This window comes from Anas acuta, chromosome 1 (assembly GCF_963932015.1).
Source record: "Anas acuta chromosome 1, bAnaAcu1.1, whole genome shotgun sequence".
NCBI lineage: Eukaryota > Metazoa > Chordata > Aves > Anseriformes > Anatidae > Anas > Anas acuta.
In genome coordinates, this window is record NC_088979.1 from 67,192,953 (window position 1) to 67,211,334 (window position 18,382).

At 41.1% G+C, this 18,382-nt stretch overlaps 2 protein-coding genes across 7 annotated transcripts in view; both read left to right on the forward strand.

Annotated features, from left to right (window-relative positions):
* Positions 1-7,973, forward strand: part of TSGA10 (testis specific 10) — a 32,081-nt gene extending 24,108 nt beyond the window's left edge. Inside the window, 4 exon segments of the mRNA XM_068672132.1 lie at positions 514-716; positions 1,125-1,229; positions 2,993-3,115; positions 5,649-7,973. Of these exon segments, the coding sequence (XP_068528233.1) occupies positions 514-716; positions 1,125-1,229; positions 2,993-3,115; positions 5,649-5,673 (456 nt within the window). The 3' untranslated portion in view covers positions 5,674-7,973.
* A 2,129-nt stretch (positions 7,974-10,102) lies between these two features.
* The window catches only part of CRACDL (CRACD like), a 52,954-nt gene continuing 44,674 nt past the window's right edge, over positions 10,103-18,382 (forward strand). For 2 of the 6 annotated variants that reach the window (XM_068680863.1, XM_068680830.1), the window contains exon 1: positions 10,104-10,352. The gene's annotated coding sequence lies outside the window, so the exon portion shown is untranslated. Of the gene's footprint in view, positions 10,353-18,382 lie in introns of all 6 variants that reach the window. The other 4 variants (XM_068680812.1, XM_068680822.1, XM_068680854.1 and 1 more) reach the window with 3 other exon arrangements.

Below are 18,382 nucleotides of genomic sequence, written 5' to 3' on the forward strand. Positions count from 1 at the left end.
TAGATGTTTAATCTCTTATTTTGTATTTTATTCATTTTCCCTTCTTCCCTCCTAAATTTTTTCTTGACGCTCTGTTAAGTAAAATCAGTGTCATCTCACTCTGCTGGAGATACAGATATTGTTTGGTTAAATGACATCTGGATGTCATCTCCTGCGTGAAAATAGTTAATCAGTATTCCTTCCCTCAACAAAATGTAAAACTTCCCTCCTTCTCTTTGCTAATTGTGTTTTTCACATGAAGAGTGTGTCCACTGATCCATATATTTCATAGCAGTTTGTCGTCTGCATTAAGCATGCTTATGTTCAGATATATACATTGGGTGAATTTATACATCTGACACAGGGTTTTGATTGAGGTCAAATAAAACAGTAATCAACCACCTTGGAGTAAGGGTGTTTCTGGGTCACTGATACCAGAATTTATTTATTTATTTATTTTTAAGAAAGGTTACCCTAACAGATGGCCAGTAAGGTTAACAGATGTACACCTAAAACTTTACAATCTTTGTTTAGCTGCAGAGTGAGTGTGAGTCTTCCTATTCTGAAATAGAGCTGCTGAGAAAACAACTTGGAAATGAAAGAGCATCTCTGAAAAACCTGGAATCTTTGCTTGCATCCAATTGTGAGAGAGAATTTCAGTCACAGATAGCAAAGCAAGAAAAAGACTCTGAAATTCAGCTTCTCAAGGAACAGCTTTCTTTAGCGGAGAATAAACTGTGAGTAAATGAAAAGGAGAATACTGTACTTTTTTTTTTTTCTTCCCAATTATAAACAGATGGTTTATATTTAGCTCCATTTGTACTTTGGATACCTTAATAACAGAATATACCAAAAATCTGCTTTTAATTCCTCAGCTATAACCTGAAGGACGTTTCCATGTATTTTATATATATAAATATATAACATACATTAATTAAACATATAACATATATTATTATATGTTATATATTAATATGTTATATTAATATGTTATATTAATATATTAATATAACATATAGTGTTATATTGTACTCCAAAACAGAGTCAACTGCATGGTGTAGCTCTTTTCATTTTGCATTATTGCATTTGGTACCATACTTGGAGGGTTATAGCTGCTGTCTAATTAAAGCATATTGGCTTTACAGTGCTGTGCAGAGCCGAGATTTTACTCAGCTCAAAAATACAGCAGCGCAGCTAGAGTCAGAACTGGAAATCACCAGAAGACAGCTGGGAACTGAGCGGGTTGAAAGGCAAGTACACATTTTTGTATTATGCTTCCTCCACCTAATTGGGGTGAAATACAATATAGTACTGAGATTTAAACTAATTAGAAGGATAAACAGCAAAGTTTGTGTTTGCTTTGCTGTACATCTCCTGTGTGCTCAGAGGCTACTGATGTCACTGAACTTTGTGTGAAACATGCATTCTGTCAAAATTCCTTGTCTGCCAATGGAATGAGATACTGAGATGAACTGCCCTCTGGAATGGCCTAATTTAGGATGGGGTGGGTCACTTTCCTGGAAATGCTTGTGTGTCTGCACTCATTTTCCATGATTTATGGTGAGAGTCTAAGTGATTAGTTGGCTAAAAGAGTAATTTATATACTACTACTTCTGTGATATGAACACTATCTTTTGGATACATCTGCAGTAGAGGACTAAAACAGATCAGAGTCTTGACTTGAGGGATACGTACAATTTAAGTGTTAATAGATACCCTGGAAGAATTTTAGCCCGTAGCAACCTGCCTTCTTCCAGGTACTGCTCGGGAAACAGAAGGTGCCGGAGATGGTTCCCAAATGACAATATGGAAGAAATTTTCTTTTTTATTTAATGGGAGTGGGGTGTGAGGAGGTATCTGGAAGGGCCTGTACATACTGTTAAACTAATATAGCTGCAGGACCAAAGAATGTTCTCTGGCCTGCTTTATGAGTTAGTTTAGCTCTCTAGTCTTGGTGTCTTAAAGAGTTTCTTATCTGTGAAGCAAAAATAGCAGTATTTATCTATCTCTTGGATGTATTGAGGATAGAAATATTACAGTGCCAAGCATTATTTTGGGTAAAAAAAAAGAGATGACTAGAAGAAGCAGAGTGATATGACTATAGCATAAGTTGAGAATGAGGTCTGCTGTTTAATTGTGGCAAATTACATTGTTGATACTGTTCTCTCGTAAGTAAGGATGAGGGCATTGAAGGGAAAATCTTTACACTTGAGATTATGTATGTCTTTTAAAGACGAATTTCTTAAATATCACATTGTATGTTTCAATTTCAAACTGGATTCTCCTTTCTCCTGAAGTCATGGAAAAAGATGCAGAACTTTTGGTGTTAGATGTGCAAGTCCGTTAAGGTGGTGTTGTGTGCTTCATCAGCTGCATAAAATAAGCAATATTGTATACTAATACAGCGGTACATTTGTTTCAAAAGAAACTCAGTCTTCTTTAAACTCTACTTTCTCCTCTTCTTTCTCCATTCACCCTGCATGAATGCATCCATTTTGTAATGTTTGGGTGTTCCCTGGTGGGGGATGCAAGTGTTTTCTCTTGAGGTGTTCAATGGCAAAAAGTTGAATCAGCCTCCATACTTAAGCTCTCCTCCTAGTTAAGGATAATTTGCTACTCACTTGGTTATTTACAGTTGCAGTAACATTAAGTTTTAATTTACAATTTGTTAGCACCATAAACCATTACATTTGTTAGCACCTCATTCTGAGGCAAAGATCCTTGTTGCCATTCTTGAAAAAAAAATTCTACTTCAAGAGAATTACAAACACAATCACCTGAGATGTTTCGGAAAGAACAAAGTTAGGTTGCGTTATGCAGTCTGTAAGTCAGTACTTGCAAACACACTATGCAGACACAGTTGCTAATCTGTCTTTCAGAGTATATTATGAATCCTATTAAATCATTAAAAAAAAAAAAGTGGCAAAGTGGCAAAGGAAATGGTAATGACTATAAGATAACTGATCATTTTTTGAAAAGTGCTTAGCCTGTCTCTAAAATAATTTTTATCTAGGGAACGTGCTGTACAGGAGCTTCGACGCCAAAATCGTACAATCTCCTATCAGTTAAGCTCTACATTAAGAACATCATCACCTGAACGTACACACCATCGATCTCTGGATTGGTCCCTGGAAGGGTAAGCAGTTCAGCAACATTTAAGTTCCAAGGACTGGAAAAAATAAATAAAACTTTAGACTCTGATACTTCTTCTTGAAACATTGGCTCAACTCCACAGAATTACACTGCTCAGAAAAAGTTACAAGATTCAGGACCATTATCTTTTGATGGTTCCTCTTTTATTTTGTTTTATTCAGCTATGTCAAAACTATATTGTTAATAGCAACTACTTGCACCAGGATGCTATAGCCATAAATTCTTGAAACAATAATAGTAACAATGCTACATAAAATCTCCACTTGACTTGCCATCATTTTGTGAAGCTGTAAATATTTTTGTATTTCCTACATAAAAGCTCACAACAATCCAGCCTTTCTTCTTCTAGTAGCTTTCAGAATCGTTTTTACTCCCTATATGTATATGTCTGTGAGCATTTTGTCCAAGAAACGTAAATGCATTCTGAAAGTCTTCAAACACATGTAACACTGCAGAGGAACAAAGCCAATTTTCCTTTTAGCAGTCACTGAAAGGAACCTCCATCGTATACAGCTACACCCATAAGATTCAGTCTGAGCTTAATTTCCTATTTGGTAGCTGCTTACTTGTTGCATCACAATTTTTATGGAGATAGATGGCAGCATGCATTAAAATTAATTGCCAGTTGAGTGGGAAAATTTCCCAGTTTGAGATTTACAGGAAATCATTTCTGCTTTTGAGGTGGTTATGTACTTCCAAGACGAATTTTCTTAACACTTTTGATACCTGAGATAATTGATTCATCTTTGTTATCATGGACTCCTCTAAGTTCTTAAGTCCTAATAATTCAAGGCAGGTTTCTTTGGGCCAACAAGCTGGTCCTGGTGCCCTTAGTTGGAAAACTCAGGAGTCTAAGCTTGTGAATTGGTAACTCTTGGTAGCAAGTATAGGGAGTCTTCATTCCTCTGATAGAACCATGTCTACTTCTCCCTACTCAGAATACAGCATAGGTTTTACATTTTTTGGAAAAAGCTCTGTATCATTTAGAACAATTTAATTTATTTTTGATTACCATAACATTATCTTCTATTTTTGATAGTCTAAAGAAAAAAGGGTTTGATAATCATACTGATATAGGTGATTATGGTGCTGTTTCTATTTGTATTGACCCCTTATCAGGGTGATAATATTCCTTTCTAATTAGTAAACTAAATAAAGTGGTTTAAATTAAAAATTGTTTAAATTTCATATGAAGACTAATCTACAAACTAGATTATGAATTCAACTCCTTTCTTGTTTGCTTTTTGTATTGTTTTTCTCATTACTAGCCTGATGTGGCATGATCTGCTTTTGATGTTACTAGGGAACAAGGAGTTTAAATAAAGACTAAAAATGAATGATGTGAACCGGGTACAAATACTTTGTTTGCTTAAGATCTTCAGCTGGTCTAAGCTAAAACTTTCTCCATTAATTCAATGTAGCTTTTGTATGTAAATGAACTTCCAATTTTTTCTACTAAATTATTTTTAATTTTTGAGTGCCCAAGATACCAATATCATTCATAAATTTTTACTTAAACAGTTCTTTTTTATAATTTCTTGGCCAAGTGAGGAGAACTAGGGTTGTTCCAGATTTATTTATTTTTAATAAATGGTCTGTGTATTGATACAGTGATGAACAAAATAGCCTATTTGATAAGACTATACTGAGATAAAGAGGTCTAAATCTCAATCTGTCTTTTTACATAGATGATTTGTATTTGTTTTACCTATGTCTGGGTGAGTGCTCTAATGTCCAAAATACTAAAGCTCATTATACATTTGATGTTAAAAACTTAAGAGTTTGCATCAAGAAGACAGAATAGTAGAAATTCCTGAAATATTTATAGATGACAAAATCATTTCCCTCCTAGCAAAATCTAGAAAGATTCAGAAAAAAAATTGTTGAGACCAGAATGAAAGAAAGAAAAGACAATGTAAAGTATAACTGGGCAGAGATTATATTAATGCAAATATTTGGGTGTAGTCATCAGCAGAATCACGGAATTAATTAAGGCGATTTGAATGTATATGTAAGTTGATGAAACGTGATCTAGCTGTAAGTTCCTGTTGGATTTGAAGGAGTGTAATACTAGAAGCAGACTTCCAGGAGGTGAAATCTCATTTTTCGATGCTTGAAGATAACTTATCAGGGATTCAAAAAGATACTGTAGTAGACAATGACTTACTGGTGGAAAGGCCTTTATTGCCCCAGACTCCTTCTCTCGGGACAGTGAAATGAACATGCCTTGTATTTTGTCTTGCAGACCTGATTGAAGAGACTTTCTGTGCAACTTGTGTAGATGATAGAAGTGCAAAGATTGTCTTTCTCTTCAGAGAGCACTATAGCACTTTTGCACAATGCAGTCTAATTCTTCAGATCATCTGGACTGACTGCTGAAGAGACTGGAAGGCCTGCTTATATTGCCTTCAGAATCAAAATCTTAAATTTTTGCACATGGAAACATCAGAATGCATTTCTATATTCACTGAACATTAAACAAAATAGACTTGGTTTTGTTTTCTTTTGTTTTCTAGGAATTCTTCATTAAAGGGCTTTTAATGCTATATTCACAATGGCCTGTGACGACCCTGCACACGATCTGGAGAGTTAGAGTTCAAGTTTAATTTTCATTTCATTATCATTTTTCCCTGCTGAATGCTCAATTTCATTAAATCTATTTCACAAATGCTTGCATGGGCTTTTGGACACTCTTAACGTTACTCAGCAGGAAGAAATCAGTCTAGATGGCTTCCCTTCCCTCCTCCCTCACATCTCTTATTTTTGTGTGATACAGCCCGTCTCAGTAAACAGCGAAAAATTCAGGTTCTGTTGACTGTACTGACACTGTGCTTTTATTTAAAAAGTGTGCCTTATTTTAAAAAGTGATATAACTGGAAAAGGGGATATATTATAACAATATGAAACTTTATAAAAGTGTCTATATTCAGATGATACAATTTGACTGTATTGCTGAATTGTGTGAAGATTATGCTTGAAAGAATGCTATGCCATCTCAAGGTACGCAGGCTTTTTTTTCTTTTTTCTTTTTTCCCCCCCTTAAAACCTAACCTACTTCTTAATTTGGCTAAAAGAGGATAGTGATGCCAGGAGATACAGCAGTGTTTTGATATCTATGTGTGAAGATATGTATTTTTCGTATCCTTCTGATTTACATACACACTTGAGGTGTTTTCAATTTTGGAGAATTTTACTACAACTGCACTAATTTTCTACTTGAAGAGCTTTTTAATATGAATGAATACTGTTTGGTGATAGCTGTTGGTGCTTAGTCTTGCTCGAAATTTCAGCTCTTTATATCATAATACTCATCAGTGTTATATATTTGCCAACTTTAAATACCAGGAGGGAATGTAGAATTCTCTCCTAGAAATCAACTGGAAAATCCCTGTCTTTGGCACTATATAAATAATTCCTATTTAAATCAGTAAATTATTAACTTTTTGCTTTTGCTTTGTTATTTTTCAAACAGTTCATCCTTCTTACTGCATTCCCTTCCTCAAAAGAAACAATACTTTATTCTTCAATGAAGGTGACTTGATTTTAATTTGTAGGTCCTGATTCTTCATTCTTTATTTATGGCACTCTTACTCAGCCACAGAAGTGATTTCAGCAGTCACCAGTGTTAATGGGACTACTTGCAAGTAATAAAGACAGCGGGATCAGACATAATGATATTGTACATTTCCTCATTATGCAGTTAATAAAAGGTGTGTATTGTACGCTATTCCCAGATGAGAGAAGATGATCATCTCATCATCCCAGAAGATATGAAAGAGTGATATGATGTTGTGCAGTCATATTGCCATACAGATTTTTTAGAAGCTCGTCACAAGGAAGTTTGAGAAATGTGATCTCAGTCTGTAAAACTAATACCCTATAATGTAGAAGACAAGAAGGAAAGGTTAAATGAACATAAAATAGGTAAAACTAGGTTCTTCCTGGGAGTGGATACACTGTGCAAAGGGCCGTGTCCTAATATGTAATTCCTTAGTTGCAACGACGTTAACTTTTCTGTATAAGATCATAAAAAAGTCAGTAACTAGGGACTCCCCTACCAAATGCTACAAAAGATACAGAGTACAGCACTGTATGGGCTGCTGCAGGGAAAGTTAACATTCCAGCCAGACCCAGTACAAGATAAAAGCTCAAGATTCTTAAGCAATTTGGATTAGGCTTTGTTTAGAAAACAGTATGGAAACGAGGACTTTATTTTTCTGTGAATTGCAAAGAGATGATCAAGTCATGGATGGGGCCAAAGGAACTTTTGTCAGTTCCAATGGGATATAGACCTCAAGTGACTTCAGACAGTGATTAGTTGCTATATGATTATTCATAGTTAAAATAAATAAATAAATAAAAATCAGGTGAGATCTGAAATCATTCAGAGACCAAAGAGCAGTTGCACTGTAGTGGCAACCCTGCTACTTGTGATGTCAGAAACTGAAAGAACGAAATAAAAGAAGAATGAATTGAAATTGCTTAAATTTGCAATTTTTTTACAAAAAGCCTGCTTGTTGACAAAAAAAATGTTTGTTGTAACCAAAGAGGGCTTGAATAGTGTGTGTTTGTTGGGACTTGTGTTTACTGTTCTAGCAGTATATTCTAAAAATCTTCACACCAATGATAAATGTGAAAATTTGCTTCATCCATATGTAAAGATAAATAATGAGCTCAGACTTTTTAAAGTTCTCTACTTCCGGTGGCAAATTCTCAAATCATTTATGACATATCTTAATTTTTCCATAAAGCAGGAAGTGCTATTGAATATGCCTGAAATCTATTATATTTTGTGATAATGTCTATTTTCTTATCATGTGGTTTATGTATCATAGGGTGGTTTTCTTGCTGTTCCTTTATTATAGTACTTTGATTGGAAATAAACATATAACAAAATCTATTTACCATTTGTTTACATTTGTGCCTTATTTACAATTGTAAGCAATGCTATACTTAGAAACCTGATTTTTATACATTTTAAAATTACCATTTACCACAATATTTTTGCAAAAGCAAGCCTGAAAAAAAATATTAATGAAATAAGAGCATATTAAACTTGATCTCAGATGCTGTGCAATGATCTAAAATGATCTGTTTTGCACAACAAAGGTGCCTATAGGATTTTAAAAAGGGTTCAAGCTCTTCTGCAGCAATATTTTTGTAATTTCCAGCCACCGTTTTTGGAGCTGCTCCATTTAATTTTGCTTACCTGTAGCAGTGGAAACCGTTATCATTAACCACTAAAAGGTATTTTCCTTGAGCATAACTGGCTGTCAGGATTTGTAGATACCAAAGAACTTGGTGCCTTTGGTATCCTCCACCCTTAGTCTCTTCTTCATCCTAGAAGAAATGGAAGCTGCTACTTAGAGGAAACAGTATCTCTGCTCACAGGTATAGTTCTACCAAAGAAGAATTCCTTGTTTCACTGGGCAAAAGTATTTCACTGTTTTTCTTCTAAAATCTATGCAGGCAGCCTTTCAGCAGCATTCGAAGCCTTACATCTACATGATTTATGCTGCTGTCTCCACTGAAAGTCAGATTTACTTTTTATTATTTTTTTTTTCAGTCACTAGTAAAGCTTGATCTTTAGCAACATGTAATCAGAGTTAAGATTCTGATGCCAGTGTTAAAACAAGTGTTCTTAGCTTTTAACCTGAAAAAAATGGTCATGGCATGGAGTGGCATTGGTAGTACCAAAGAGAATTACTTTTTTCCTGTCTTTCTTCTGAGATCAACTAATCCAGTCAGTGCAGGCTGTAGGGTTTTAGACAGACACATGGCTATTAGCATCAGATGCACTTTAGCAGCTCAGTTTACTCTTGCATTTTGTATATTTATGTAATCTGATTTTGATCTTAAATGTTATAATAAAATGCATATGAAGTTAGTGTATATGAAATCTTTAGTTTGCATTAACTGCTATTTTCATTTCTTGGTGATTTCATTATTTCAGCCATGCAAAGAGGAATAGAAGTGGTGTTACTGATACAGACTATACAGACCGGACTGTCCGTAAAAAAGTATGATATTTTAATAAAAGGAGACTTTATTTTTTTAAACATACCTTGCACTCTTAATAATCTTTGATCTACTGGACCTTCACATTCATTTCCAGCAGAGGGAGTATGAGGAATGAAGGCGACTGAATGCCAGCTGTTGCGGCGTTCACACACACAGTTACCCAGACACGTGGAAAGGTATTTCACAGATGATTTTCCATTTCCGACACTTCCCATGCAGAAGAAAAACAGCTTGAGTAGATGGACAAAAATTTCACACGACTTGATTTGGTTTGACTATGTTGAAACACCCATCCTTGTATCACGACAAGGATCAGATTTTTTTTTTAATTAACAAACTTCAAAGAAACAAAGTTTGCTTATAATTAAAACATCCTGGATAAGACATGTCCTGAAATGATGTCTCCATCAAATGGATTTTTTTGACATGACTCTGTGGTAAATTGCAAGTTAGTTTTTTCTAAGGGTCTCCCACATTTGACTTGTATCAAAATCCGTCAGGTGGTTTTCTCATTTACTTTAGGAGATGTAAAAGAAGCCCAAAGGTAGTTTTAAGCGTTGTGCCTTCTCGTGCACGTTGTATTTCCAGCGTTTTTCTTTATTTTCTGAGGTGGGGGAAGAGCAAACAGTTTTATCTCGAAGGCAGCCAACACCCAGGCAGTTCCACAGAGTACACAGAGCAGCAGCCTTTGTCGGGACCTCGCCGGGGAACAATGCGCTCCTCAGGCCTGCTTTGGGCAAAGACACGGCTCTCCTACAACTACTATTGACAGAACAACTTGCACCTTTTAAAAACCGTGATTCTTAATAAAATGTATAGGTGGATTTCTGTCTTAGCCTGCAGCGGCTGCTCTAGAAGGGAGGTGGAAGCGCAGCTTGGGCGCCGGGCTGCTCCCGCACCCTCCTCTCCTCACCCCTTCTCTCCTCACCCCTCCACCTGCCCCTAACCCTGCCCACAGCCCCGCCTCGCCGCCTCCCGGACCCGGCCAGCCCCGGTGCCGCTCCCTGGGCCGTGCCGTGCCGGGGCGGATCGGATCGGATCGGAGCGGGGCGGCCCCAGGAGGTGGCCGCAGCTCGGCGGCCCCAGCACGGAGCCCTCAGAGGGGCCGCAGCCGCCTCGCTCGCTCGCCCCCCGGGGCCGCCCTCGTCCATCCCCCTTCTTCTGTCTGCGGCCTCGCTGCTCCTCACGACCGGCCCCAGGTGAGTGAGCGCCGCTCCCCGCCGCTCCCCGGGCCCCCGAGGGCAGGCAGCGGCGCCTGAGGGGGCGAGGGAAGCGCGGGGGCTGCCGCCGGGTCCCCGCCGCCTCAGCACCCCCCCGGCCGCCATTTCGCGGCGTGAGGGGGGTGAGGGCGCGGGAGGCCGCCCGGGCTGGCACCGCCGCCGGCTTAAGGCGGCTTAAGCGCCCCGGGCTGGCTCCGCAGGCGTGTGGCAGGCTGAGGAGAGGCGGCTGCTGCCCCCTCCTGCTTAAATTGCTCCGAAAGTGCCGGGCTGGCGGTGTAAGGTCGCTGCTGCGCGGGCTGAAGTTAGCCCCAAGTGTTGGGGCTTGCGCCATGGATGTGGTCCGGTCCCGCTCGCCTGTGGTAGCAAACTTCCTAACTCGTTAATTGGTGTTAAGAGACTTCTTAACTCGTTAACTTGTGTTATCAGACTCCCAGTTATCTCCCCTGCTGTGTGGGGGTCGTCAGCACGTCTTACAAGATTCACCTGGGGACTGGAGGCACCATCCCGCCAGCTTTGCCATACAATTAACCGAAAATATCTTCAACACCCATATAGACTCTCATTGTTAGCATATTCCCGCTCCTCTTACAAATCTACATTTTTTTCTATAACTACTTTAATCCCGTCTACCTTCCACAGCCGCACACACGCCTTAGGCTTTGTGTACCCCCAACTACCAAGGCAATATGGACTGCACCTCAGATCATTTATCTGAGAGTAGATTGTTATTCCAGGTTGACACACACATGAGATCTTCCAGAAGTTTTTTCCTCTTCTTCTCTTTTTTCCCCTATAAATCTAGTGTACCATAATTAGCTCCCATAAATCTTTCTTCAGCTGGAAGTCAGCGCTGTGTATTCTCCCCTATTTGTCATCATTAAAAAGCTCGTTTTGCTTTATCACCCGCATGTCATTAGCCTCCCAAAATAGTAACCATGCATCAAAGCCCGTTTGATACTGATAACGGGGCCGTATATCATTTCTGTATATAATTTCTTGTTCCTTGCACCGCCGGGGCAGTAACACGGGGCTGGGGCACCAGCCCTTGGCTGCGCAACACGATGGGGATTGTTTTTATGTAAATCTTAAGTGGGAGCGAGCTCTCATCAGCAGTTTCTACAGGGCAAAGATTAGATTACGGAAGGCAGAAACGTAACGTTATTACTGGTGCTTGCCTTCTAGCTCTTTAATCATTGAAAGAGGGCAGGTTGGCAAGAGGAGCTGGCTGATCATTAAAGGCAAGGGAGCAGGTGCGCCTGGCTTGGTCTGCGGATGAGGTTGGAGCGAGGGGTAATTAATTTGCCTATCTATAGACGTCAGAGTTTATAGACGGTAGGCAGTCTGGTTGTGTTGTCACAGCGACCTTCTGAACTCCACTCATATGGTGTTTTTAATTAAAGGCGTTTCCTTTCGCACTGTGGGTGTGTGGGGCTGAGCCCTCTCCTGAGGTGGAAGCGCAGCCTCTGCGGTCCTGGCTGCTGCTGCTGCTGTCAGGAACAGGGATGTGAGTACCCCACAAGAGCTCTCCAGGGCAAAGCTACATTTCAGATTCAGCAGGACTAAAGTGAGCTCATCGATGTCCAATAATTTGGAGTCTCCTTCTCTGGAGATACTCAAAACCCGCCTGGATGCCATCCTGCGCAGTGTGCTGTAGGTGACCCTGCTTGGACCAGGTGATCTCCAGAAGTCCCTTCCCACCTATATGTGATAACAGGAGACCAGTTCTCTCTGAAGATTTAATAAGCAGATGTTGCCTCCCAGAACATCCTCTCGCTCCACTCCTGGTGTCAGCAGTGCAGCTTCGTACCAGCACAGCTAGTATCTGACTGGTACACTGTAACCACACCGTGCTGTGGGCAGAGACCCTGCCAAGCACTCATTGTGCAGAAAGCAAAGGTTTTTTTTAAGTCTGTTTTCAGTGGTGTAACATGTCCTGCACAGCTGGAGTGCATCACTTCTCTCGCCCTCTGAGGTCCTGCTTCTCACCATACTCATTAAATGTGGTGTATATCCAGCAATGCACAACTCACTTACCTTCATGTTTCCAGGTATCTCAGAGTGCTTTTCTGGGACAAGGTGCCAATGAACTGAGCGTGTCTGTTTTGTGACAACCCAAAATATTAAAGATCTGAACGAATCTGTCAAGGGAGGCAGTAGAAGGAAGGCTGTGTATGCCGGGATTGTAACACACTCCTGTAGAAAAGCATACTTAATTTCCCAGCTTTGCATGCTCTGAAATAGAGTTAACAATCACAGGAGAGGGAAATTTATTCTTAAACCAATCAAATGTAATGTGCCCATGGTATTAAATATACAGCCTTATCCTACTGCGAGATTTAGGATTTTGTATTATTAAAGAGCAAAGAGAGGCTATGCAAGAAGGTCAGGGAAGGAGACCATTTACTTGCACGTTTTGTTACAGAAATTGAATTATTCTTCTCCAGTTTACGTTTGGCAAGGCTGGGTCCTCTCAGCTTATGTTTTTGGATCAGCCACAAGTCCCTCCGCGTACTCCCCAGTGCCTTCTCAGGGTAGCGCCGCAGCCTCTTCACTGCCCCACGTGAAGTCAACTAAGCTGTGATCTGCTCGTACAATGTGTGTGGTGCCATATATGTCACTAGCAGAAACATTTTTCTAATTCAGGAGCAGATTTGATTCACATTTTGCTCATAGGTGTTGCGGATCCTCCTAAAGTGCAGCGAAGGAGGCAAGGGGTCTTTGGCTGCTCTGAGCTACGTTTAAAATGGAAGGTTTTAAAAGCAGCTGCGAAAGCGAGCGGTGCCATCGGAGCAGTAACGCTGGAGTCATTCAATTTTTGGTGTCTGCAAAGCGTGAGCATTGCCTATTGCAAAGTGGTGAGCGTGAAGAGCCTACATCTGTTCAATGAGTTACAACGAGGGGGAGCTAAAAGCCTCAGCAGCTCCAGAAGAAGCCGGCGGGTCTGTCAGGAGCATAGTGTGAACTTAGCAGTAGAGATTTCTGCAAAAGCCATCAGCAGTGGTGTTTTTAATATTGCTGAGGTTTAAATAACCATTGTTTTGATTTTAAGGGGAGCTGAAATTCCTCGTGGCAGTCGTGGCTCGTGCGGCTGCGTTTGGAGGAACTGACCCAAGAGGAACACGTCTTGGTGCCCTCAGGCAGCAGGTGGTGCATCCACCCTTGTGGGACGTATTCAAAATGCAGCCTGGGAGCAAGCTTCACTGCACTTACTGGAGATTCTCAAATTATGTCAATTTTTTAAAAAATTCAAAGGAAAATTGAATTGGTGGCTGAGGAAATGCTTGTGTCAAAACAGGTATAACAGACACAGTGGGATTTCTTTAGGTTTTTGTCACCATTGACTCTTGGTGCCCCTGAGAGAGCCTTGCAGCGTGTATTTACGTAGGGCGTGCAGACTTTTAGCCTGTTGATGCTCGAAGCCCCTGCGATAAATCTGGACACGGATTTTGTTGGTATGTCTCCCAACACGTGTTGTTTCTCTCGGGACTTGGACTTGGTGTCAGCTGGTTCAGGACAGACCTTATCAGTCAGCCAAGGGGATATGCGAAGATAAGGATGGGCCAGAAACCCACGTGTGTACACAGTGGTTGGTATATTTGGTGGTTTCCCCTACAAATTAGTCCTCTGACAGAGCCTATTGCGAAGGCAAGGCAGACGCAGCTTTAAAAAGCCTCCTCTGAGAAAAATATCTTGGTAGACCAAAGTACAACCTTTTCTTTTATGGTTACCCTTCTGGTCTTAGCTATGATGCACAGGTCTAAATTTACAAGGGAAAGACACACTTTAGAGAGTACACGGAGTTATAAAAAGCCCTTCAGCTCCGCACTGCTAAGCGACAGTCTCCATAAACACTTTATTATATTCTGTGGATAAAAATACACAATAGCTCCAGCTTTTTTACCCAGCAAAGCAGTTTATTTTCTTTGAAAGGCAATTTGTTTTGAATGTCAATGAGCTCCCTTTTTTTTTTTTCCAGGTGGTAATTTTAAAGTGTGCTTTGTTTCTGCCTCTGTAGCACTCGAAGGTGGCCAGGCAGGGGAGAGGAGTAGCAGTTTTATACCTTTGTATCTGGGAGTGATGAAGCGAGATGGAAAGATTACCTGGTTTGTCTGCCTTCATGCCATTCTTTTCTTATCACATCAGTGTCAGCAACTCTATTTAAGGAAAAATAGAGTAACAAAAGAACATCTCCGTCTTCTAGTTCGCTGTCTAATACTATAGAAGCTATAAATACCCAATAACACGGAGCTTAAAGTAGGACTTAGATGCATAGATAAAAAGGTACTGCCTGCTATAAATATTAAGAAATCCGGAAATCTTACAGCAGTGGCGTGCTCCCCCAAAAAGCTCAGTCTCTTTCCTCTGGGAAGGTCTTTGGGGCTGGGAATCACAGAGGTGACAAGAGAGTGTCCCCAAAACTTTATTTCACATTTCCCTTGTGTGTGGGGGTAATCAAGGTTTGTATCGAAGGATAAACGATGCTGTTTTTATAAATGCAAATTAGAATCAAAGCTGTGCAGGGGTGATGTGGTCTTTGGAAAAACTATAGGTGGCAGCATCCTAAAAAAATAGCTTGACTGGTGCCTTTAGCCAAAGAGGGATCAGTCCGTAGTGCCTTCAGCGATGCGTCAGGAGCAAAGGTACAAAAAGGAGCGTGAATGGAAAAGAGCAGATGAGAAACTTGTGGGAGCTGATCTCCGGGTAAGCCAGCAGTTAAAACGGGTCAGCCAATCTCCTAAATCCATGTCCTATTTACTGCTCTCCAATATTCCTGTCACATATGTGCTTATCTCAAAGTTTATTTGATTCACAATAACGGGAGCTATGGTAGACAATGCCCAGGATTTTTTTATCTCGCAGCCGAGCTCCTTTTCACATCTTGCTCCAAGCGAGATGAAAGGAAGAAGAAATTATGCTGCAGCTCGCCTAATTGCTGCTGGACGTGTTGATGAAGAGCGCTGTGATTCTTTGCTACTTGGGTGTCTTAAATAAAGTCAGGGTGCTCACTGGGGCTGGGTGATTTCAGCGGGCTGCACCCATCAGAGTTCTCAGGGGGAGGATGCTGGGGAAAAGCAAAGCGTCACCGTGCAAATAATGCGTCCTTGTGACTTCGCTTCCCTTTTAATTACTTCCTCATAAGCCCTTTCACAGCCTACTTAATACTTAACTATTTCTGCCTGTCTTTTAACTGCCTGGTGCTGGCAGGTAGTGCTGGAATTGCCCCTTGCAGCTCCCATGACAGCACAGATAGACTCGAAGCAAGACCTCGAAGCAGAGTACGGAGCTGTTCTTTTTTATTTGCTTGGGAGAAAAGGGAGCAGGAGGAAAAGGCTTGCAGTATTATTTTCGTATCGTCTTCCATAAGCCAGCAAAACGGATTGGGGACATTATTCCTGGGTGCCTAGGGATAAAAAACAAAACAAAACAAAGAAAAAAATGACTTTAGGACTACATCTGAACAGGGAAAGCTCGGAGTACATCTGGGTTACTGAGCTTACATGTGCTGCATGAGTATCGTTGAGTCTGATCCCGCAGTGACAGCAGGTTCTCCGGAACAAATTATTCACCTTATTGCTGCCTGATTTTTTTTTCCCCATTAGATGAGAGCCCCTAACCTAAAGATGACGTCTCTCGGTGCTGTGGGGCTCGCTGCCGAAGCCAGGTTGTGCCTCACTCGCTGCTAAGGCGGAACAGAAATGCCCACTGATGGCTCTGCAGCCAGGTCCCCCGAGGGATTTGTTCACCCAGGGATTAAAATTGTTCCACGGTTGTCTGGTTTGTTTAAAACTTGTCTTAAATTCTTAATTGGAGACAGTGCCCTCAAAAATAGCCGAAACCTTCCATCATCCTTACATGTAGATGTACAAAAACCCATCTTCTAGCCACTGCACCATTTTTATACCTCCAGTTTTACATATCCCTTGCTTCTGTTTGTCCCGAAACTCAAAGCTGAGTTTATATATCTGCCTGATGAATTTGTTTGGGGTGGAAGGAAGCCAAGAATTCTACCAAATGTTTTAGCTTGACGCCGAGTGGGGAGGCTGTAGTTTGCCAAGCTGGGAAAGTGAATACCGAGGCAGTTTTTGCGAGGCTTGTGCAGGGTGTGGGTCATCTTCAGTGTCAGCTCCAATCTGTGTCACATCGTTACCCGCGGAGGAGCGTATGCTGTAAATGAACCCACACGAGAGGGAGGTTATACAATAGCTTTGGTTATCAATTCTCCCCAGTTGTTTTTTAGCCTCAAATTTAACGATTGGAAGATGATGGGGAAAAAGACAAACGTTTCTTTCCCAGAAGTAAGTTGAAATCATAGTCAAAGGAAAATAAATAAAGGGGGTTACTGGTGACTAGACCACAACCTTTCAGTCTAATTCTGTGATTTTTATCCATGTTGCTTTAACTGTCTGGTTTAGCAACCAGCTCAGCTGCAGTGCACTCTTCTTATGAATGAGAGCTGCTAGTTGTAGTGCAGCCACAGCCCCAGTTTGGGTTATAACAGGGCCGTGTGTGCAGACAGCTGCGTCTCGGGGTGAGCCTTGCTGCTGGACTCACAGGGACTTTGGACCTGGGCAGTGCAGGCTTCAGCCCTGTAGCTGGTGAGTGAGCAGCGATGGAGCTGTGAGGCCTCCAAGCTCGGAGAGAACAAAATGACCACGGAGGAGGTAGCTTCCCCTAGGGACTTCCCAGCTCCATCTCCACAAAAAGAGCTTGCAAATTCTTACGAAAAGTATTTGGCTGTTTTTCCAGCCACGCCTACAGCAGTACATTTGGTCAGTTCTATCTCCGCAATATAGCGACTCATTTCCTATTAGCTTTTCTTATCAGCCTAATTGTCGCTGCAAAATTGTCACCTGTTTCCAAAAAGTGATGCAAAACAAAACTGACCAACATGCAGATAAGTTAGTTTTCACTGTAATATTTACCAGTGACCACACCATTTTGTTTTCTCTGTCCACTCTTCAGGGTTGAATTAGGCCGGAATTTACAAAAGCACACTCAGCATCGTCCCAACTCTGTTTGCTTTGGACTAAAGCTGGGAGCTCGTATTAGCTCAGCCCAAGAGTTTGCTGTGGAGTCATTGCATCATATGATATTCCACGATGGGTTTGTACGGCGTTTGGTGACCTGGAGCCAGGACCTGCTTTAATAGGCCAGGGTGAGGAAGCAGAAGCTATTTGCTGGTGTAGAAGAGAAAAAAAACTTACATGTTCCTACCTACATGAGAAGATTCCTCATTAAAATGAGCTTCAGATTAGGAACAGCAGGACTGTGAAATGCCAACAAAGCAACACTTCAGCTTTTAAACATTTTAATTAATTGTGTTGGCTGTGGGTTGGCTGATAGCGTCAGGCTGGCGTCAGAACGTCCTGGGCACCTTGTACAAACTGCCGGAGAAGCCCACGGTTTGCTTTGCTGAGTCAAAGTGTGAGTCTGAGTGTGTCAGACTCACTGCCTCTTGGAGGCAGAGTCAGCTTGGACAAAGCTACCAGCAGCTGAGCGTGTAGAAGGAAATTAATACGAGTACTGCTGTTATTTCAAATCTAGCGAGACGTCGCTGGCTTACAGTGAAAGCCAGAATGGGAGTTAATCAAGGAATGAAAACACAGCGTGCTGCATAAATCAGTGCTCATTTCATGGAGCTGGAAAAGCGGTGGTGCAAATAGTTGATGTACAACTGTCCATTGTAAGACTTCCAGAACCAACTAGGAGAGCAAACTGCTTTTTTTTTTCCTGAGCTTATATGTTATTGGAGAAAAAAAAAAGCTAGGTAAGTCCCATTTTCTTAAAGATATAGTAGAATTTAAAGATTTATTTCATTATCAGCAATTTATTTCATTATCAGCCAGCACACTCCGTGTCAGCTGTGGCATTGCCCTGATGCCATCTGTAAGGAAACAGAGAGCGACGGTGCTTCTGCCGGGGTCCTTTGGGGTGTGCAGCAGAGGAGGAGCTCGAGGGGGTGCCCTCTGGACCGTCAGGGCAATGCAGCTCCAAGGCAGATGCAGCAG